This window comes from Podarcis muralis, chromosome 3 (genome assembly GCF_964188315.1).
Source record: "Podarcis muralis chromosome 3, rPodMur119.hap1.1, whole genome shotgun sequence".
Classification (NCBI taxonomy): Eukaryota; Metazoa; Chordata; class Lepidosauria; order Squamata; family Lacertidae; genus Podarcis; species Podarcis muralis.
Window position 1 is genome coordinate 37,087,218 of NC_135657.1, and position 23,165 is coordinate 37,110,382.

General features: G+C 42.7%; 1 protein-coding gene across 5 annotated transcripts in view; it reads left to right on the forward strand.

Moving 5' to 3' along the window:
* BTBD9 (BTB domain containing 9) overlaps window positions 1–22,356 on the forward strand; it is a 161,915-nt gene extending 139,559 nt beyond the window's left edge. For 4 of the 5 annotated variants that reach the window (XM_077925646.1, XM_028724391.2, XM_077925648.1 and 1 more), the window contains exon 11: window positions 901–12,289. In XM_077925646.1, the coding sequence (XP_077781772.1) occupies window positions 901–1,068 (168 nt within the window). In that variant the 3' untranslated portion in view covers window positions 1,069–12,289. Of the gene's footprint in view, window positions 1–900; window positions 12,290–21,731 lie in introns of those variants that run through there. The other variant, XM_028724392.2, reaches the window with a different exon arrangement.
* Window positions 22,357–23,165: the final 809 nt, after the last annotated feature.

Consider the following 23,165-nt stretch of genomic DNA (forward strand, 5'->3'; position numbering starts at 1 on the left):
TTTGCAGTCTCTGATTCTAAGCAGAGTACCTCATATTTAAAGTTATCAAATATAAATGCTTATAAGCGAAAGGCATCTCACAATATTTATCTTTCTCAGTGTTTCATCTATGGTGTTTGTTTTTTAACGGGCTATAAACACAAAGCTGTGAAATGCAGAACCATACCTTTTGCAGCCTAGTGCTATTCATAAGGATAAGCCTGTCTACGGGATTTACCTGCTAGAGTGGTGATTTGTTCTATTTTCAGCACTGCTGGCTGAACCATGCTGAAATAAATAAATAAAGTCTGCAAGCATAATAAACAAGTTAAAGCAATGTGTGAAACCTTCTAAAAAAATCCATAAATGGGCTAAGACAAGAAAAAAAAATTTTTAGAGAGAATACAAAAACAGCAGCAGTCACAAAATAATTTTAGCAAGGAATAGTTGTGAAAGCTTGCCAGAAGATGTCATAGCTGCTCATCAAAAGGCAATCAGTCATGGCGTCTGGCAGACTTCCTAGACAGGGTGTTGCATTGTCTCTATGTCACCACAGAAAAGGCCCCATCCCTTCTGCCCACCCTTTTGATGCTGATAAGGAAACTGAGTAGTAGAGCTCCATGAGACAATCTTAAGGGTCAAGCTGAATTTGATGGGCAAAGACCATTCTTCTATAGTTCCTGGTCATTTAGGGCTTTAAGTTTAGCCTGGAAACAAAGTAGTATTCAGCATAGATGACATGAAATTGGAGTGCCATGTTCGATATTCATTGGGGCTTACATGAAGGCATGCATAAATTTGTGGTCCTTTACCATGAGCAGCTTCTCTACGCTCCATTTAGAAGGTCGTTTAGTTCTAACTATACTACCCTGTGTTCCTATTTTATTGGTTGACATTCTCTTGTTTTGTTCTGCTTTTCAGGTGTTTCATTGTGTACATTTTGAATGCCCAGCTCAAACTGCTGCCCACAAGGAGGAAGGCTGTGAGGAAGACATGTGCACAAGTGGGCAGCAGCTGGCATCCCGTCCACCTCGAGCTTCGAGTGCCAGCTCTGTGCACTCTCTCCCAGGATCCACTTCACACCCATGAGCTCACCAAGCCTATAAAGAGCGCGAATAAAAGTATTTATGACCCCAGTGCCATGATAAAATTGTTCACCATCTTCTTGTTGTAGCACCTCTTGTTCTCTGAATGGACAGAGGGGACCGTACTTGGCGGCTGGAGATGTTCAAGTGGAAAAGGCCACCCAAAGACTTGAGGGGTGGCTTCACACTTTCCATTTTGTTCAAATCAGGATGTTCTCCAGGGGAAAGAAATAGGCTTTCAGTTTTCACCAACTCTCCTATTTACACCCTACCTCTTTAACTGAACCAAATCAGGTTGAATCGAAGGAAACAAACCAACAAAAAGCCGAGCCCAGTTGTAACATAAACATACCACGTGAACAGTATGGAAAAGAGATAATTACATGTGCCTGCAGAAGGTACTTCCTAGGAAATGGGTCTTCCCTTAGAATGTTTATGGAAGATAATGTGTACAGAAACCATATTTTTATTTAATTTATTCTTGATCCACATTTCTTTGTAAATTGCAAGCCATTTTCAAAGTCTAAGAACATAAGAGCCTGCTGGATCAGGCCAGTGGCCCCTCTAGTCCAGCACCCTGTTCTCACAGTGGTCAGCCAGATGCCTGTGGGAAGTCCAATAAAGGGACATGAGTGCAGCAGCACTCTGCCCACCCATGATTCTCAGCAACTGGTATTCAGAGACATGCTGCCTCTGACAGTGGAAGTAGAAGAATAGCCATTGTAGAAAGTTGATAGCCTTACCCTCCATGAAGTTGTCCAATCCTCTTTTAAAACCATCCAAGCTGGTGGTCATCACTGCCTCCTGTGGGAGCAAGTTCCATAGTTCAACTTTGTGCTGTGTGAAAAAATACTCTGCCCTGAATTTTCCAACATTGAGCTTCACTGGATGTCCACAAGCTGTAGTGCTACAAGGGAGAAAAAACTACTATCTACTTTCTCCATGTCATGCATAATTTTATAAATTTCCATCAAGTCACACCTTACTCACCTTTCCTCTAAACTAGAAAGTCTCAAATGCTCCAAACTTTCCTCACAGGGAAGTCTGTGGGTGTATGTATTGATATACCTATATTATTTGCTTATCCTTTTCCTTTTTTCTTGAAATGCTTGCTTGTTTCTCATTCTGTATCATATAAATATACCTAATAGTGGTAGGCAATGTGATAATTACTCCATTTGACAAGGAAAAACCCTTAAGGAGGTCATGCATAAAACAATTCAGTCCAAGGATGCTGTATTGGAATTCTGACTATTTGATATGAATAACAAAATTGTCACTTTTTACTCCCATATAAAACTGTCCATCCGGTTCTCAGGTGCAGGAAGAATTATTGGCTACTTTAGAAATTACTAAATCATTCTTTAATTTCTACATCAACTGATTTCCAACATCTTTTTTTTTTGTGCTTTGGAAAACAGAAATCTATCTGACCAACATTTCAGCTGGATTTGGTATAAATCAGAGCCGGTGGTACAATCCTGGAAATTTATAGTAAAGGTTTTTTGTTTTGTTTTGTTTAAAAAAGATTATACTATTCCATTAGGGATTTTAAAAAACCCACTTCTAAGAAGCTTTTCACATAATCTCCATAAATACAGATTTGACTTTTATAGTTGGATTTGGTATGTGCGTTAAGTTATTTACAACTCAGTAGTAGCTATCCTTTGTAACTTAATCAGATTATTTGTTTGATTATTCAGAATGTGTTCACATGCAGCATTCCTCACATTCAATTGTTTTACATCCTGCTGCATTTCCTGGAGTGAAAGTGGCTATGCATTTACGCACACATGTCAATGCCATCGACCCATCTAATTAGGGGGGGAAAGATGCATTTGTCATGAAGTATGTGACTTTGGAGAATATTATTATTGTCAACTTGTGGTTGTTGTTTTTTTAAGTGGTGTAATATAGTTTGATGCAAATTGTTTGCTTTGACCATGGTGTCCTATAAATAACATTGTTGTCACAGTGCTTAAGCTTAAGTGCTTGCATTCTACTGAATGCTGTTTGTAATAAATGTGGGAAGGAATAGACAGCATTGTGGCTGCAAAGCAGTAAAAGAAAATGACTTCTAAGTTGGCCATGACTCATCTTCAGTTTTTCTTGCTTTTGGTATTTCATCTGCCATTATCTAAACCAAGCCTGCAAGAGTACTGCAGTGTTAAGTGCAATGCAGGTACACAGTGACCAACCTTTGGAGGAAATCAGGAGATTAGCAAATGAATCATAGAAATGTAGAGTTGGAAGGGACTCCAAGGGTCATTAAGTCCAACTAAAGCAATCTCAACTAAAGCATCCATGATGGGTGGCCATCCAACCTCTGCTTAAAAACCTCCGTTTGACTGTTGAACAGCTCTTAGTGTCAGAAAGTTCTTCCTGATGTTTAGTCGGAATCTCCTTTCTTGTAACTTGAATCCATTGGTTCAAGTCCACCCTCTTGGAGCAGGAGAAAACAAGCTTGCTGCATCTTCCATGTATCAACCCTTGAGATATTTGAAGATGGCTATCCTATCAAGTGAAGAAAGCATCAGATTCTTCTGCCAAGGCAAAGGGCCTGGAGGTACTCTGTAGCTATCGTGACAACCTTCATTCATTTCACTCTTGTTTCACAGGATTTCCAACTCTTACTATAGTGCTGCTCTGATTGTTGGGTATGTAGGGAGCTCTAGATATATTGGCTAGAAGGCATCTGCTAACATAGCTTGTAGATGAACTGTAGTAGGAGAACAGAAAAATAAGACAAAGATCTGGGAGAGAATGTGAATGGTCTCTTCCTGCCCAAATAAATTATTATTGTTGTTGATAATAGGTGTTGAGCAGTGAAGAAGTGCACCCTCACTTTTAAGTAGCCTTGTGTCTGTCTTTTCTTATTTTGAATGGGGATAATCTAGACTGCCCATAACTTGTTTTTGATCTCTCTTTTCAAACAGTCAGTCAGTATATAGCACATGCAGGTAAGCTGAGGAGAGTGCCAGAGTTCCCCGCTTTGGAATGGGGGTGGTAAAATGTTTGGATCACTGTTGTGAACAGTAAGCAATAAGATTGCACATTGTGCAATCACAGCCAGGGGTCTGTGGGAGCAATCAGTAAAATTATTATTATTAATATTGTTATTGATATTAATATTATTTAAGGATATTTTGGAGAGGCACAAAATATCTTTTGGGCATTACAATGGAAACCTATCAGAGCAGAGATTACAAAAATAAAAAATTTGGAAAGGTCCAGGATTCACAAAGAAGCTTTTGACAGTTTTCAATTTTGAGTGTCGCTAGTGTGTATTTTATGTTTTAATTTTTAATATTTTTTTCTTCAGTTAGAAATTTGAAGGTATTCCTCATCAGGACATGGAAACAATGCAACTATACTGCATTTGTAGCTATAAAGCTTTTTGTAGCCTCCATCCACAAAGTTAGCATTTGCATCTTAACACAGACTCCTTAAGCTGCACAGACTCCACCCACACTTTAAAACTGTGTAGTAATTAGATATGAGTTTTTCACAGAAGAAACACATACACACTGCTGTGGCTTAAGTTGCTTTCCTATTTTAGCTCTCCTTGTGTGGAGTATTCATCTGTGTTGCTTGCAGTATCCCCTAGAAATACCTGACAAAAATCCCTAGGCATTTTAATGACATCTTGGGTTAAGGACAGCCTCCTTGACACACATCCCTCCAGGAAGCTGTTTTGGGGATTTGTGTTCTAGTGGCAGACCTGGCTGAAGACAGGCCAGTCAGATCTGCACTTGTAACCCCACCCCCTTGATTGGCCATAATAGGCTAGTTTAAAGTTCCCGGGTAAATTCCAACCACCCTAGTGGCCAACAGAGGAGCCGACATCATCCGTTGGCTGTGCTGGAAGCAGGAGACCACCCAACCCCTGACCTCTGATGGCTCAGCCAGGCCACAGCCGCTGCTCCCGAGCCATGACGGTAAGCGGTCTTTTCTGTCTTAAAACTGCTAGGAAACTGAACAGAGAGTACTCAATTCTTTTGTCAAGTCAGAGTCAAACTGTCACAAGAAGGTGCTTCTGAAAGGTTTGTTTAGTTTTCTGTTAAACTTGTAGGGGTAGTAAACAGATTTGGTTGCTTTTAAAGAGAAAAATAAATGGGACAATTTAAAGAGCAATTAGGTATGCTGACTGCTCTGCAATCTCCTGAATTCCCAGCCCAGTGCTTTAGTACAAACCTAGAAATGCAAGAAGGAATATATTACAGAGTTAAGATGTATAGTACGCACAGCAAAATACTGTCTGTCCCTATGTAGGCTGTAGGCTGACCACATCAGTTGTGAAGACAGATACGTGCATCGATGTCCAGTAGCAACAGGACATTTAAGTAATGGCACCCTGTCCCTTCCCAAAATCACCAAATTAGTATATGTTAACCAACCTGAACCAGATTGTAAATAACATTTCCATGTATTTGGTTTAAAGACAGTTTAGTATACTTCATGGAGACTTAGCAGCCATGCAATTTTCCCAAGTCAGTCAAATGCTATTTCAGAAAGTGCTTATGCGTTTGTATGTATATAAGGCAACCCTATTGCCACAACATTGCCGCATTCTTAGAAATGCAAATTTTCAGTTTTCAGAGGATTTGGGTAGTGAGAAATTCCTTACTGGCCTTTTACATTACGCAGATGCTAATGACTTTTCAAGGCTCTCATTAATCTAGAGGGAAAACTTGACCTTATTAATTTCACTGGGCGACATGCAATTAATTGTGATGGGTCCAAAATTTCACACCCATTATAATTGGCAATTAACATGATTATAAATGCTAAAGCAAAATAGTTTCAAAATCGGTACTTATAACTGATTCACCAGTGTGTCCTGGTGCAAAGCTTTTAGGAAGAATCTTCAAAAATAATTCTATAATAACTGGAGCCCAATAGTAAAAGTTACATTATGCACGTGGACATTACTATTTGACTTGCACCAATTATTTCTGTTTGATGTGAAGCCTGCAGTGTTCTGAATATTTGCTGCATGTGAAGTAGTACAAAATGCAGACAGACACTGACCAGGGTTGCATGATGCAGTAAGCCAAACTGCCCTGAGATCTTCTGATGAGGGGCAGTATATAAATTTAATAAATAATGAAATAATAACTATTTGCTGACTGCTGAGGAGCAGAGGGCAGCTGCTTTGCTCCTCTCTAGGCTTATTAAAACAGCAGCTAAGCCAAGATTTGACTTAGTATGTCGTCTGAACCTGGGATCGTATGTAAGGTCTTACTTCTATAACCATGACCTGTAACCATAGGAAATACCTTTGCTACAACTTACGGTTAGTAAGGAGTGAACTTAGCAAAAGGTCGTGGAGCAGAAGGCACACTAAACCAAACCTTGGCTTGGCTCAGTATGTCACAGCAGTAAAAAGAACCAAAGAGGAAAAAAGTTAGAGAAATATCCTCATTGGGGAGCCCACAGAGTCCTACTGTCTTGCTAAGCCACAGCTTGGCTTACTGTGTTGTGCTGACCAACTCAGTACAAGAGTTTCAAGGGGAGCACATTAGAAGCAAGCACGGTGTATGCTGTGAAATGTGTTGCAAACATTACAGCTTCTAAGTAATCATTTTGTGTGTCTGAGAAAATAGTGTCTATGGATGTGATCCTGAGTGATACGTTCTTATTCAAATCTGGAACTTGCCTAGCTATTTCTGTTCCAACAGTTTCCATTGCTGAAGAAACCATGTACTTTTTCAACTGAACAGTGGCTCATCTTTGGTAGGAGAACAGAAACAGCAAGTGCATTTCTGTCTGGGTTCGTCACAGGCACAGCTCAATTCTTTGGATCACAGCTTATATCTGCAGAAAATAATCTTAAATGACATTATCAAAGGGCTTTTTGCAAATCTGTTGAGTAAGAATTGTGTGGTATCCTAGGGGAGGATTTAGCTTTTTTAAAACTTTAATTTTAAAACATCCCAGTAGGAAAAGAGGCTTTAAAAATTATTAACAGAATGAATGCAAACTGACAGCTGCAATGTGTTGGATCTCTGGTGGGACCATGGAATTTCTTGCCATGTTTCCACACAATGACTACAAATTTCATCACATGGCAGTTCACTTATACGTCACTCAGAATTAATTACTTCTCATATTTTATTTCTCTAACATATGTGAGCAATGGCTAAGGGTAACTCATAAAGAAATGGTATGCTTTTGAAAGGTTCCATGCTGACATTAATCATTATTATCCTACTGTGTATCCAGCAATAGCCACATTTCCATTCTATATCAGTTTTTAAGTGTGTTATTTATAGCTATCAGATCACTGAGTTGTGTCCATTACTGGAGAGGTCTGGGGGCAACAGTTCAGATTACATCAGATGAAATACTACAGCTGGTGACTAAAAACGATGAAAGTGGGGGAAAGAAGGGAGGGCTCTTCCAGCTTGGTTAAGAGGTAAAGGAGCAAAGAGCCAGAGGCAATGCTTAGCGGGTAGTGACGCTATTAAAAACCCCCACTTTTGACCTCTCCCTTGAGTTGCCACCAATACTTATTATAATTATCTAGTATTTAAATTACCGTGTTGGTAAATGGATTTTGCAAGATCCCATTCAATGCCATTGGGGAGGATGTGCTTTGAAAACCCTTTGAATTTTTTTAAGCTAGCATCTTAAAACCTTATAATTAATTGGTTACACAAGGATTGCTTTGATATACCAAACAAGCTTGAAAACCTGCTTTCGAGTCAGTGCTCTGTGCTAGTCCTAGGCAGAGTGCGGTGATTGTTTCAGGCAGCTGACCTGAAGTGTCACGAAAAGCGTAGGAAATAGTTATTTAGTTTGTTACTGTTGTTGTTGCTTGCCAGGGAGTCTTGCAGACTTTTCTGCCTCAATAATTTGTCTAGTCTTCTGTATCCTGCACCTGGAATGAGAGCAGGGCAGTGGTGGTGCATCAACTTATGCTCTGCACCAGGCAGCAGAATGTTTGGGGTTGGTCCTGCTCTATGCCAATAGGATGAAAATAGATGTGCAATGATGAAAAGCTAGGCATACAAAGTAGCTATTCTGGAATCTCAAAGGGAGAAAGTATGTTCAAATGCTACTAGCACAACTCTGAAATTCAAAACAGAATACAACCATACCTCGGAAGTAAAACACCTTACGAGACAAATGTTTTGGCTTCCAAACACCACAAACCCAGAAGTGATTGTTCCGGTTTGCGTACATTCTTTGGAACCCGAACGTCCGCCGTGGCTTCCAATTGGCTGCTGTAGCTTCCTGCAGCCAATCGGAAGCTGTGCCTTGGTTCTCAAACGTTTTGGAAGTCAAATGGACTTCCGGAACGGATTCCGTTCGACTTCCGAGGTACAACTGTACTGGTGAAATGCCATGAAATCGACAGAAAGGAGGAAACGGAATGAGCACCTGTCAAGGGCAAGAGTAGTACTGCTCTCAGAAATGCATTGCAAACACACCCATCACACTTTACTGGACCAGTCATGCTACCACTTTGAGGGGCATGCAGCAGTGTCCCTTTTTATAGGGGAAACATTGAAGTGTGCTCAAGAAATCATTCAGCCTTTTTCCTGTGGCCAAAGTGTCTTGTGAGGAGTGCAACCCCTGCCCTGGATTTAATTTTTTTCAGTCATGCTAATGCAAATATACGGACTCTATGCCTTTCTAGATTCCAATTCTCATCATCCTTTATTATTGGCCTTCCTGGCTGGGGCTGGTGGGAGATGAGTCCAGCAACATCTAAAGGCTAACAGATCCCCTGCCCCCATTCTAACAAGTCAGAGACACAGAACCCAACAACTGGATCTGGCATTTTATTTAGTTGTAGTAACAGGGACAGTGCTAGCAAATCCAGAATTTAGACCAATTATTTTCCTTGTATTGACAAAATGAAGTGTGTATGGTGGCAGGACTGTTGGTAAAGATGAACTATATTGATTTCAATGTGGCTAGGACCTAATATATCCTGAAAAGAATTCTTCTAGTTAACAGGTTCCTCTTTTCATCCTATGTGGCATGGTGACATTTATAGTTTAGAAAGCGCACCCAGGCTGTTTAACAAGTCACAAAGCTTAGTTATGCATTCTTGTCCATCTTACCATTAATTTATGGATCTGAATAATCTACACTGTGTTATAAAAAGGACAGCAATGAAAGTGTGTCTAGAGCCCTGGAGAATTGTATTAGCATAATGTTCCCGAACTCCCAGAACGCTCTCTTATCAGTCTGTCCCCACACCTAACTGCTTCTCATTTTCTCTTTCCACACTTATTGCTCACATTCTTGTCCTCCTTCGCTCCACCTGCTCTACCTTCAGCGTTTGATCATATTTCCTATTTGCTTTTCTGAAAGATGATAACATTATGGAAATTTGGCTCTCCAGCTGTCTGTCCTACACTTGGGTAGTGTATCTGTCCTGTGCCTCCTAATTAAAAGGAAAACTTTTACCAGAAATACTCAAAGCTAAATATGATTAGTACTGAATCTTTGCTCACTCTGCCATCAATTGAGCCCCTGTCAACCTTCAGGTTGCATCCTGCCCTGCCCTGTGCTTTTGATTTCTCATCCACAAACCAGTCAATTATACATAATTAGCTGAAGATCTATGCAGTATCAGACTGGGGGGGGGGCATTATAAGGAACTGCATCCAGTGTCATTTCTTCCACTACAGTATTCCAATGGGCTTCTCTGAAAGCTGCCTTGGAGTAAAGCAATTTGGGGAATGGGAATTGCGCTGAGCATTTGTTTGTTTGTTTGCAAGATTTCTCATCCACACTCCACCATAAGGTCACAGGGCAGCCTACAACCATATAATGCAGTTACAGAAACAAATAAAACCATTACAGTTATAAAAACAAGTAAAACAGCTTCAAATGGATCCCAACAGTATATATTCAGCAAAAGAAGTGGGTCCCACAAAAGAGAAATGCCTTAACTGTCAAAGACCAGGGTAAAGAGATGCATCTTCACCGCAGGGCAAAAGCTGTACAATTAATATGCTAGATGCGCCTCTGGGGAGAGTTTCACAATTTAGGGGCCACTCGATCAGGCCAACAGCGGCCTATCTAATCCAGCATCCTGTTCCCTCCGTGGCCAACCAGATGCCTGTGGAAAACCTGCAAGCAGGATTCAGGCACAAGAGCACTATCCCCTCCTGGAGTTTCCAACATCTGATACTCCGTTTACTGCCTCTGGCCATAGAGACAGAGCATAGTAGCCATTAGTGGCCTTATCCTTCATGATTTTTTCTAATCCTATTTTAAGGCCAGCCAGGTTGGTGGTCATCACTGCCTCATATGGGAACGAGTTTCGTAGTTTAACTGTGTGCTGCGTGAAGGACCTTCTTTTATCTTTCCTGAATCTTCCAACATTTAGCTTCACTGGATGTCCACGAGTTGCAGTGTTATGAAAGAGGGAGAAAAACTTTTCTCTATCTACCTTCTCTATGCCATGCATAATTTTATAAGCATCTATCATGTCGCCTCTTACTTGTCATTTTTCTGATCTATGAAGTCCCATATCCTCATTGCATACTTGGAAGTTTGGGGTTGTTTCCCTGTTGACACTCCTGAACACAAACCTGCCCCTCAGCTGAAGTTTGTGCATTTTGTACATACCATATGTAATGAGTGTGGTATTTTGGCTATGAAGCTGTGGCCCCTCCAAACATTGTTGAATTCTAACTCCCAACAATCCAGCCTCAAGGCCATGGTCAAGGATAATGGACGTTTCAGTCCAACAGCATTGAAGGGCCTCAGGTTTCTCAACCCTGTCCTTAAAATTTCCCAGCTTTTAAGAAACTCCATTCCCTCGATCATTTCAGTTCTGTTTCTTTTCCCACTGTGCTTTCTCCAGCTCTACAATATGATCTCCTTCCCTACTTTGCCCTACCATCATTCCTTAACGTATTCAGACATGTCTGATGTACACTCTGATCAAAGTCCTTGTTGGTCAGTTCCAGTGGGCCATACAGAGTTCTCCACTTACCTCTATCAGTGGCTCTCATTCCTGACCTCCAGCAGATACTTTCTGACTTTCCCTGCTCACCTCAGACTACTTACCAAGTCATGACTTTTTGCATTGACTCTGCTTCCTGCTTCCCCCTTGTATAATAAATTGGTTCACTTTACCTACTCTAAACTACCTCAGATCACATTGTGAACACAGATGGGCTGAAACTCAAATACTTGGATGATGAGAGAACCTTTTTTGCTCTTCAGACACCACTTGAGCTCTCTGTAATACCATTAGTTTAAGTAATTAACTGTGCAGATAAACTTGATGCGACTGTAGGCTCATCCTGTCATTATCTACCATTTTAGTGGTGCCTTTTTCAGCCGGCACTTTGCAATCCAAGAAGCATAGCCCCTTGTGTCCCACCTCCCCAGATTCCTCTCTATTTTAGAGCAAAATCACTGTACTGGTGCCATCTTTAACTGAAAACCATTTACAAATTGCCGCATTAGTCCTCAATGCCTGGCTATTTAAAAGAGCTGTGCATCTGTACTTAACTGTGCCTATTGTGTAAGAACACTTCTCCCTACAGCATGCTGTGATTACATTGCTGACCTATTTTGTACTATAGCATTATCTGCATCACCAGCCATTTTGACTGGCTAGATTGATTGGTTCTGTATTGTGGGTCTTTCTGTTCTTTTCCCCTTCTCTTGTCTGGCCTTAGAGAATGTTCATGTAAGTCAGTGGACCTCTCTATTTTGAAACGTGCTGCTTTGAACATTCTTCACCAGCAGAGATAGCTCTACTAAGCAACTAGTTACCCTGCAATTCTTATGAACTTTTAGGAAGTGGGAAAGTTCCACAGATGACACCCTCAAAATTGTCCCTTTGTAATGTCTGCTGGTGTTCAGATGAAAAATGTGCAGGGCTGCTGTGCTGGTATGAGACAATCTAAGCATGCTACCAAACTCTGTAACAGTTTCTCATAAAAAAAAATAAAAAAGGATGAATAACAAAATTTGGAAATGGGAATGATCATTCTCAGGTTTTTTGGGAGGCGGGGAGCAGAAAGAGACCACTGAAGTCCCAAATCACTGCCAGAACGAACAATGTTATGAGCAAATGTGGAAAAGATATTATATTCTTTGCATTTATTTAATATGAGGTTTCTTTGCATTGTAATATGTAATGCAAGGTAAAAAATATATATCACATGTTGGAAATTAGGTGTGCACCTTGTATAGATGATGTGGCTGTGGTTTTAGGAATAAACTTGATATTTTGTGCTTAACTCCTGATCTTTCTCTCTGCCTGTCTTTTTAACAACCAGCGCACACAAATGGTGCCATATGCTACCATTTGGTAGGGCAGAAGTCCAGATCAAAGTCAAGGCCTTTGTTCTAATACAGAATTTTAAGTACCGCTATCAGAAGGTGGAATATATCTGTGCTTTCATTGCCCCTTTTACTCCTTGCAGGCTTTGCAGAATGGTAAATATATGGCAGGAAAAACGGGGGGAATTCTAAATGCATCAGTCAGTACAGGCCTATCTTTAGACAAACGGAGGCAGATCAGCTCCACCTTTGCCACTTGCTATACCTCTGGCCACCCATCCTACAAAACTCTTATGCGTCTTTCGTCCTCCCCCTCCATGCTGTGTTGCTTTGAGGAAAGAAGACTCCTTCCTCGGAGTGAAGCATTCTGGGCAAGGTAGCCAGGAACAGTACCGTTATTACTACTACTACTTTGCTGCTGTGGCTAGAAGTTCTGGTTTGAAATGAGTTGTGATAATTTCCAACTAATAGCTAAAGAGTTTATGGGTAAGCAGGGAGGCAAGGCAGCATGGAAGGGAGAGGATGACGACTCAGGGGCAGCAGAGCCACCCACCTTGAACAGGGCACTGTTTTGGTCTGACTCTGGCCTCCACAACCAAGGAAAGTGTGTTTGGCTAACAGAAAAGCAGGAATATGTTTATAAAGGCTGCCGGGTAATGACATTGCTGTTTTAATTATGGAATGCTGTCTTGATCTGAATCTAGCATAGCTAGTCAGCCCACTCCAGACACTATAGTGTTATTATATGAGAGGGCAGCAGAAAAGGATGTGCTAGCTTTGTCCCCTTGTTGCCATTCTCACTGCCCTCCAATTCATGGACAGCAGACTTGCGAAATTCCCTTGTGGTGGAATCTGTGGGGTGAATTCATTGTTGTGCTAATGTTCTATCAGCACATCATTTTACTGTTGGTTCTCTTGATTCCACAAAAGCAGGGGGGGGGGGGACTCCCATTGCACAAGCAAAAGTCTTAGTGCAGGGTTTCCACTAGTGAGATTCATTATGTGAATCCTGCCCTGCACATTTAGATGAAATGAGAGCTGATAGATTGGCTAATTGGGGGAATACAGTCTTGATGAGGAAGTATGACCAAGCAGACTTGTGATGAGACATCAGCTTTATATTCCAACACAAAGCACTCTTTTATTGCTTGTTTCTAATTCCAAAGGGCAAAACTATTTATTTTAAGCAGGTGGCTGCTTGAATCTTAGAACACTATCACATCCTGTCATTTGAATGCTGCTTAAAAGGGTTGAAGGGGCAGAGCTACTCAAAAGCACAATTTTACCTTCCAGTTTGGAACAAAATTTAACTCAAATGGTGACATTAAACACATACTTAATGTAGTTCACTCCACCTTCTGGGAGACTGCTACAAAGCTAGCATCTTCTCCGGCAAGAGAAAGTGGCTGCCCATCAGTACAATACAAGGCACAGAAATCTTACAGACAGGGAGATCTGCTTGTGCCCACAGTGGCCCACAGGCAGTAATACCAGAGAGGTATTTTAGAACTTTAAAACAGAACTGCCACATAATAAAACAGCAGATAAAATCGCACAAGATCAGCAACAGCAGCAAACCAAATCTAGTCCACATAGTCAAATCACCATAAAAGGTGCTGAAAACTCATCAAAGTTGGTGCCAGCCTATACAAAGGAAAAGGGGGGTAGATTCAAGGATCTAGTTTGTCCCTAAGACATTTTTATTTTTATTTTATTTTATTGGTCTGGAATGTGCAGCACTAACTACAGCACTTTATTGTCCTGAAGGTGTTTTCCTCTTGAGAACGAGTGATTGATTGATTTATGAGCCTGCAGAAAGAAAGAGTGTATCAGGCCAGAGTGTAGAATATGGTACTTCCTGGCCTTTAAAGATAAGAAATATAAAAAGAGTTCAGATGGATTAGGTCACTGGTGAATCTAGTCTAGCATCCCATAGTGCAGAGTGAGCAGCCACAGGTCTACATGTGAAGGCAAAACCGCTCCCTCCCCCCTGCATGTTCTGGTCCAGAACAGGTTGGACTGGCAGCTTACAATCTAGCCAAACAATTCCCTTCTGTTCTGGATGGTTTCTGGGTGTGAAGGGGTTATTAAAAGTATAATATTGGAATGATATGAGTACCAAAATATTGCTCAGCCTGTTCGGTTCAGTTCTGGCTTTTCAACCAGGGTCGTCAAGTTAATAAGCTCCTCATCTTCACATACGTACCATTCAAACACCTGACAATATTTATCAATAACTAATAAAGATATTCTTAATACAACAATACAGCTTTCCTGTTAATTCAACCAAAGCAACATCTAACCATTCCAAGAACAAGTAACTTCCATTGCCTTAAAAGGAGCCTCTAACTGATAGCTTGATCCCAGCATATCCCTGCAGACTTAAAGGTTAATGGGACTCCGCCAGCCTTGCTAAATTTTCTGGGGCAAATTTTCTCTCTCCTTGGGCCAGGCTGGACTGCTGGCATCTTCTGAAAGCAGCCTGCCTATCCTGGAATGCTACCTACTGAGCATGCTCCAACAGATGCCTCTTCTGGCAAGGGGAAGAGGAAGCGTCATTGCCACAGCTTCTACTGGGGAATACTGACATGCTGGATTTCTGTTCAATATTGCTACTAACAAATATGATGACAGCAGCCTGGGTGACACAAACACAGTGGAGATTGGTGCATGTGTTGCTATTAATATATAGATATAAAGAACAGAGTGGAAGACTGCCCAGGGCAAGGTTGAAGCTCTCAACTGGCAGCTTTATAAGTCCATTCAGTTTAATGAGGCATTAAATTATCATTGCATCATTGGGACAAATTAACATAATTGATGTCAGCATCGGAGTCTGAAGAATGACTTGTATCAAGCCATTTAATAATCCAAACATATTAGATGTCTGTCTTAAGTAATGGCTGGGGTGGGCTGGGGGTGCACCAGGCTGCCCCTCTTGCAAAAAATGCCTTTGCTTTTGGTGTTGCGCTGCTGGAAGGGTGCCCAAAATCCACCCCATTGCAAATCATATGGCAGCTGACGGCTGGGAAGCCAAGATGCATTGCCAATTAGGGAAAGGGCCCCCAGCCCCTTCCCTCAAGGAGACGGTGCAAGATGTGTCCTTGCGGGTGCCTTCTCCCAGGTTTCAATGTCTTGTGGGACAGGCCTTCCATCACTCCTCTTAAAGCGACAGTTCCACAGCCTAATACATCTCACTAATGGCAGCTGTATCCTGACAGGCATCTATTAATGCAAAAGAAACAGTTAGGCCAGGCAATTCTTCAGAAAGTGCTCTAGCTCAGTTTTGTGTTGAGGAGGCATTCGTGGCCTCAGGATGAGCCTGATGTGATGGTCATGTTACTTTAAAGTGCAACTGCTCCAGGTTTTTGTAGGCTTCTGGTAAAAGGAAATATTGTATGTGAGGAGCCCTCCCCACTCCCCCCCCCCACAACCTACACTCCCAACAAGGAAGAGAGAAATAACGCTACTGCAAAGCATATAAGAGCAGAGAAGCATCAGATTTTTCAGAACTGTTGAGAGCAGGATTCTGTTGGCTTGTTCTCATAGCACTGAGGCCCTTCTACCAGCTCCATGTAACAGATGGGTTTCCCGAGTATTTGGGACTTTTATAATGTGGGTTATGTTTCATAGCCTTGAAAATGGTATTCTGCATACAGGGCTCAAAGCATTGACCTTTGCCATTCTCATCACTGCTGTGGTGGGGGTGATGATTTGAACCTCTCATGCTGTCCCCAAAATGCATCATACTGGGATTCAGCTATGAGAGTCAACACTGCAACAACAATGGCAAGCCCCAAATAAACCTATCCCACAGCTTACATTCTGTAGAACAGGGACTCCAAGCTCCCATCATCCCCAGCCAGCATGGCCAATGATAAGAGATTATGGGAGCTGTAGTCCAACAACAACTGGAGAGCACCATGTTGGTTGTCCCCAGTCCAGAATGTCCTCTCTAACCCACACTGTAATCTGAACCACTCTTACATAACTCAACTGGCATGTAATGTGTGCAAATAGTATTGAACTTGGAACGTCACTGTTCACCATACAGTTTTCACCTTCCTATGTGCTGAATGACAGCCACCTTGTGCTGAAGAGATAGTGTGAATAGCCCTGTCACTTGGTGGATCCTGTACTCTTCTCTTGAAGACTTGTGACCTGTCATTCCAGCTAATTTTATTCCTAACAAATCAGGGTGTCCAATCTTAGCAAATGACTCCAATTGCCCATCCTTGCTGATGGGAGTTTTAGTCTGAGGCCATTAAGAAAAGCCCTGCAGAGTCGCCTGGTTTCCTTAAGGAAGAGACATCCCTTTGCCCACTTTCCTCTCCCCCTTCCTTGCCTTGTCCCTCAAACTCCTTGCATTCTTTTCCACAGACATATTACCCAAGTGCAACACAGATGATGAGGAGACCCTTTGTGTGATGGATTTTTGTTTTTATCATAAAAGCTCTAAAAACAGAGCATTTTGGCTCACTTAATCATTTTGACAGATGACAATACTAAGTACCATTCCCAGACAGATGACACTCGACGGCTGACAATACTAATCCTACAGCAGCTTCTCAGGGGAGATACTTATTGTAAAAATTGACATCTATTGCACCCGGATGCTCATAACCCATTTAGCAACGCTGTGTTGTGCAGCATCATTCTTGACTCAAGGTTTCTGCTGCTGCTGAGTTTGGGCTTTGGCAAAACTGGCAGATCCTTTGTGTCAGCCGCCTCTCTGAAAAGCAGCTGAAATTGTGATGTATAGGGAAAGCACAGATGTTTGCTTAATGGTTATTTCCCTGGGGACTTCTGTTAAAGTTACTGGCAGCAGAGAAGCGTGTGTGTGTGTGTGTGTGTGTGAGTGTGTGTGTGTGTGTGTGTGTGTGTGTGTGAGAGAGAGAGAGAGAGAGAGAGAGAGAGAGAGAGAGATGTGACTGTTAGCCATACATTTATTTTGTGCAAGAACATTACAGAAGAAGCAGGGGCAGATACAGACTAACCCAAATGGCCCTGAAATGGATCATGCCTCGATTTTGATTCACTGGAAGGAACTGCAAAGCTTTGACTTGACTGTGTTGGACTACACACTACATCAGATCTCTGGTGGTGATTCGTGCCTGATGGGAAAATACAGTGGAATGTATTTTTTAATGTACATCAAGCAACTTAGCTTGAAGAAGAGGCCAAAGCGTCTTGGAACTAGTGTCGAGCACCCGGTTGGTATGAAAGTTGAAGGTCCAATCCTGATTATATGCATAAATATGCATTACAGTGATTATTGCAGTAGGTCCAGAACAGCAGACAAAGTGTCCTCCAGGCGACACTGGACTCATCAGCCTGGCCAGTGTTCAGAGATGAGGGAAGCTGTAATCCAACAACATCTGGAGGGCCCCACATTGGCTACACCTGCAGTAGCAGTGCTAGCCTATGTATATAGGGTTCTGCTGAAAGACAGTGTTAAAAATCTGATATAGGATTTCAACATCTCTTCAAGCTCCTGCAGAAACTGCCCACAACTGTCCCCCTTCCATTTTTGAGGACTCTTTTTCACATGCATGTCTATTGTCCAATGACATCAGGGGTTGACTTACATGAGTGAATTGGCCACGAGAGATCTAGCACCATGCACAGAACTTCCATATTGCTGTGTTGTCACAAAAACAGCCGTCACTCCCCTGTAAGGTTCATCACTTTCAAACAATGGAACTTGGTCATAGCCAACTGGCTACTTCTGTTGACTTTCACAGGACATTACTCACAACTAATGCAAACTGGATTAAAGACTCTAGCACTGGAACTTGTGAACAGAAAACGTTTTCAGCTTGTGATGTGGAACGGTGAGGTACAATCAGAAGCTGCTTATGACTGGACACAGATGCACCCCTTACAGCAGCCTCTGCTCACCTGGTGCCCTTCAGATGTTGCTGGAGTACACCTCCTACCAGCCCCAGCCAACAACATCTGCAGGGCACCCGTTGGCAAAGGCTGCCTTGCAGAATCCCCTTGCAGAACCCTGTACTCCTGTTGGCAGGGTGTGAGGATACGCAAAATATTCTGTTGCCTTGTATAATTAATGAAGGCCATGATGTGACAGATTCTCTGTCTGAATGAATGTCACTGCTAAAAAATAGTATTCTGAAATCTGGCACACATTTTCAGGAGCCACAGCTGAGTCAGAGGCAGCTAAAGAACCATGTGTGGCTCTTTTGTCATCTTCCATAGGTTGCTTTTCTGTGCAGGAGATATGTGATGAGTGCCTCCTCCTTCCACTTCTGTGTAAACTGATCTCCCCCACCCCACCCCACGCACACACACCACACCCTCCCTGCCCCCCACATCCAGCATTATTGTTGTGCTTCTTACACAGGTCACAGAATAAACATTCTCTCAGCTTGCCTGATGCTTGCCATATGTTGACTCCTTCCGAGATATATTTTCTCTCTCTTGATTTCTTTGATATATTCAGCATCACTATCCCCATATGGTATTTTGTAGCTGCTGCTTTTGTGTATTCCGGTGGGGTTTGTCTTTTGCCTTTCAAAGGTTTGTCGTGGAGACAATCCTTCGCAGAACAGTGTTGTGAGCCTGGTTCGTCTAATTATACTCGCTCATTAGAGATGCATCAGAGGTTTTGTGTTAAATTGCTGAGGGTTTTAAAAGCTGAATATCTGAGCAGCAAAAGCTGCATAAACACCAGAGAGAGAACAGAAGGCTTCTTGTATTGAAAGATGATGCACCCTGAGCCGATTTCTTTACTCCTTCATTAATTGCAGATACCTCTGTCCAGGCTTTCTCAGCGCCAGCTTAGAAGTGTTTATCAGGAGAGACTAGGACTGGATGTTGAAGGCTAGAACTGTGTATGCAATGTGACCAGCCCTTTGACCTCTAAGCAAGGTTGCTTAGGGCAGTGTGCTATGGACGGTGTTAAAGGAAGAGTCAAGTGCTAGCCCCGTTAGCTTCTGTAACAAAATGTATTGTCTGGCCCCTATAAAGCAGCTGGAAAAAACAAAGCTCAGGCTATTTGGCAAACTCCAGTAACAAGACAATTGGGAGCAATTCCCACGTGCTATAAAAATGCATACATGCCCATGTGGTTGTGTGTATCTCCTTTGAACTTTGGTACAGTGGTACCTCGGGTTACATACGCTTCAGGTTACATACGCTTCAGGTTACAGACTCCGCTAACCCAGAAATATTACCTCGGGTTAAGAACTTTGCTTCAGGATGAGAACAGAAATCGTGCAGCGGCGGCGGCGCAGCAGCAGGAGGCCCCATTAGCTAAAGTGGTGCTTCAGGTTAAGAACAGTTTCAGGTTAAGAACGGACCTCTGGAATGAATTAAGTACTTAACCCGAGGTACCACTGTACAAGCGAACTCTGAGTTTCCAATATGGCGACCTGCAAAGACTAGCAGAACAGGTCTCAGCACCTGGCATCCTTGGACAGCTGCCAGGGCCCTGGCTTTTTAAAGCTGATACCTGTCCTGGGTCCACCTGCTCTAGCCTTTCCTTAAATTTCCTACACTATGCCATGAAATTCAGTCCCATAAGATGCAGCGATGAGCACCAACTTGGATGTCTTTAAAAGAAGACGCTACAAATTCATGGAGGATCAGGCTGTCAATGGCCACTTACCACCTGGGCCTCTGAATACCGGTTGCTGGGAATCACAGGTGTTGCACTCAGGTCCTACTTGGTGGAATGCTGTTTAATTCAGCTTCCATGAGTGAAAAGGGGTTGCAAAAAGAGAAATGATGCTAGCAAATTCCTCGTTTCTCCTGCATTCCCCTGCACCAGCTGCCACACAACTTTAAAGGGTCCATTTAGAGGTGATTTGGGGTGGAGTGGACTCAGGAGACTTCAGAGGGAAATAGGATTAGCAAAAATCGCCACTTCTTCCTCCCCTCCCTTCCACTAACAGTTTCTGATGGACCAAAGAATTTTCCATCAGTGGAAAGGCACAACTGGATACAGTTTGGGAATTCTATTTATGATGACTGTAGCCGCTTCAATGTACATCAGGGAATGGCAACTTTTTCAGCTACATTCCCTTCCGGATAACCTTCTGAGGGCCACATGCACTGATGGGTATGGCTACAGGTGAAAGTGAATGGTGCAACAAATGGACATTTTGCCTTTGTACAGTTGGCTGGTTTCTGCACATATTCACACACCTCTCTCTATCTCTCCCCCCCCCCAGACAAGCAATGAGCTTGGGGGTGCAAAGCCACATCTTCTAGTGGGCAACCATGTGGGTGCCACATGCCATTGGTGAGTAGGGCAGTTAATGTCTTGTCTTGTCTTTGTCTTTGTCCAGTAGGCTACTGTCCAGCCACATAGACCTCCACATACAATGCTCCATTAAGGCAAGGAAGAGGCATAATTACAGTTCAGGGAGTCATTCAAGCCAGGCAAGGAGGCGGCTGTGGAGTGGGACCAGTGAGGGGTGTGGCTTGGGGAGAGTTCCAAAGGCCAGAGAGAGATGCCTGAAGGGTCAGATTTGCCCCCCAGGCCTAAGGTTCCCTATCCCTGGTGTACATGGCACTTTAGAGGGCCATGTTAAATAATGAAATTGAAGTTCCTACCTCAAGAAGCTTGCAATATAGATTTAGAGAGGGAGGGGAGGATGGGAGAGTGAAGGCTCACAAGGGATGACCGTGTGGTTTACTCACAGAAGGTCAAATACAAAGTACAGATGGCTTATTGCAAATCTGTTCTTTTTGGCACCTGTTTCCCAGAGGACAATATGGCTTTTTTCTCTGCTAGGTCCTTTGGAGTGGAGTCAGCCAGGGAGCAAATCAGGCAGGCGCCCTGCTGAGAGAGCCTGACCTTCTGCCATTAATTCTGATAGAGCTGAGAGCGATTGTGTCCACAAACCTGGTTAAAGCTGATGCAGCAGAAGAGAATAACAGTCAATAAAGCTTGCAGCTCACACTAGCCAACAGCTCTAAGACAAAGGTGCCCAAGGAAATATTCATCATCTAAAGAACTTCAGGATCTGAGTGGCATGCTGAGTTATTGCAATGGCTTGTCCTTGCTAGAGACTTTGTTATACAGTAGCTAGTTTAAGATGTGGTGGAAAATGCTTGCTGGCTCACCCTTGTGGCTGAACGGCATATTGCAGGACGCAGCTTGCTTCTAAGCCCAAGCTAATAGGCGACATCAAAGGAGCATCCCTCACTTCTGTTTGTGCAACTGCTTGAGAGAGTTGCATCACGTGGCATCGCTTTGGTGGGCTCATTGATGCTATCAAGAAGAAGGTTACTGTGACACATTCAGCCCATAAGGAAGATCATTATCATCAGTAGCGTGACATTTAATAACGCAGTCGATAAAGTATTAGCAATATTGTGTTTTTCATACCTTTTACAATTGATTCTGGGACATTCTTTTTTTTTTTACAGAATGCAATCAGCCTGAAGATCTTTACGAAAATCGAAAATGATTGCAAGGGAAGAATGTGTTGTGTAATAGATTAATAACAATACAGTAGTATATTTAAGCCAGTTCTGTTCCTCTTTAGCGGGATATGCTTGTTGCTTAACTGTCTCTTGTGTCCATGCTAGTGGTGTCCCTGAATGCATCCCTTTACTTTCCTCCTCCACACTTGGGAGTCCACCCCACCCTGCCATGACCAACTATGAGATAACATAGTTATTCCCCTTCTGAAGACAACTACAGGGTTGTGGGAATGGGGCATCCCTATCCTACACATTACTCATGACAGGCATGTGGCCATTGAGTCACATCCTCGTTTCCACACAAAGCTGGCCCAAACCGATGTTTTACTGTGCATGCACCAAGTTGTTGAATGCTTGGGGGCGGGTGGGTAGTGTTTGTGTCATTAATTGTCCTTTTTATGTGTGCAAGAACGACTTTTATATGCAAAGGGAAATGTGTTCATTCCTCGCTAGGATAGAACGATCGGTTTTGGAAACAGGAATTCCCCTTGACTCAAATAAAAAATGGATTGCCAGTTAGAAGCAGCACTGGAGAATGCTATATGCAAATAAATATTTTTTCACAAGAGTTTGAAATTGGCTCATAATTATTTGAAAAAGTGCAGACATTACATTGTGGGGATGGCAGTGGGGAAAGACAGCACACCACCTACGTCTATTCTGTGATGCACACCACCCCAATCCCCAAGCAGTGTGAGTTTTCAGCCGTTCCAGGGTTCGGTTTCCTCAAAATGAGGCACAGGGGAGACTGTGGTGTCTTTATGATAATATGGGTTCTTTATACATGTATGCAACCTGAGTCTAGGATGGAGGGGCTCACAGCATCAACACCTCAAAAGGGCCTTGCTTCTCCCATAGCCACAGGTTTGGATCCCACCAGAAATTAGGCCTGGCTCTGACCTCCTGCTTTTCTAGCTTGCTGCCTTGTTTCCAGCTTCTATCTTACACACACCTCAACCCTCAACTCTGGCCTTTGTCTTTCTAACTATCAGTGAGTTGAGGGAGGTGGACTCACTCATTTGCTGTCAGGCACAGAACCATTTCCTTTGTTACCTTAATAAGGTAAAAGGTAAAGGACTCTTGGACAGTTAGGTCCAGTCAAAGGCGAGTATGGGGTTGTGGTGCTCATCTCTCTTTCAGGCCAAGGGATCCGGCGTTTGTCCACACACAGATTTCTGGGCCATGTGGCCAGTATGACTAAACCGCTTCTGGCGCAATGGAACACTGTGACAGAAACCAGAGCACATGGAAATGCTGTTTACCTTCCCACCACAGTGGTATCTATTTATCTATTCATGCTGGTATACTCTCAAACTGCTAGGTTGGCAGAAGCTGGGACAGAGCAACGAGAGCTTACCCCGTCATGCAGATTCGAAC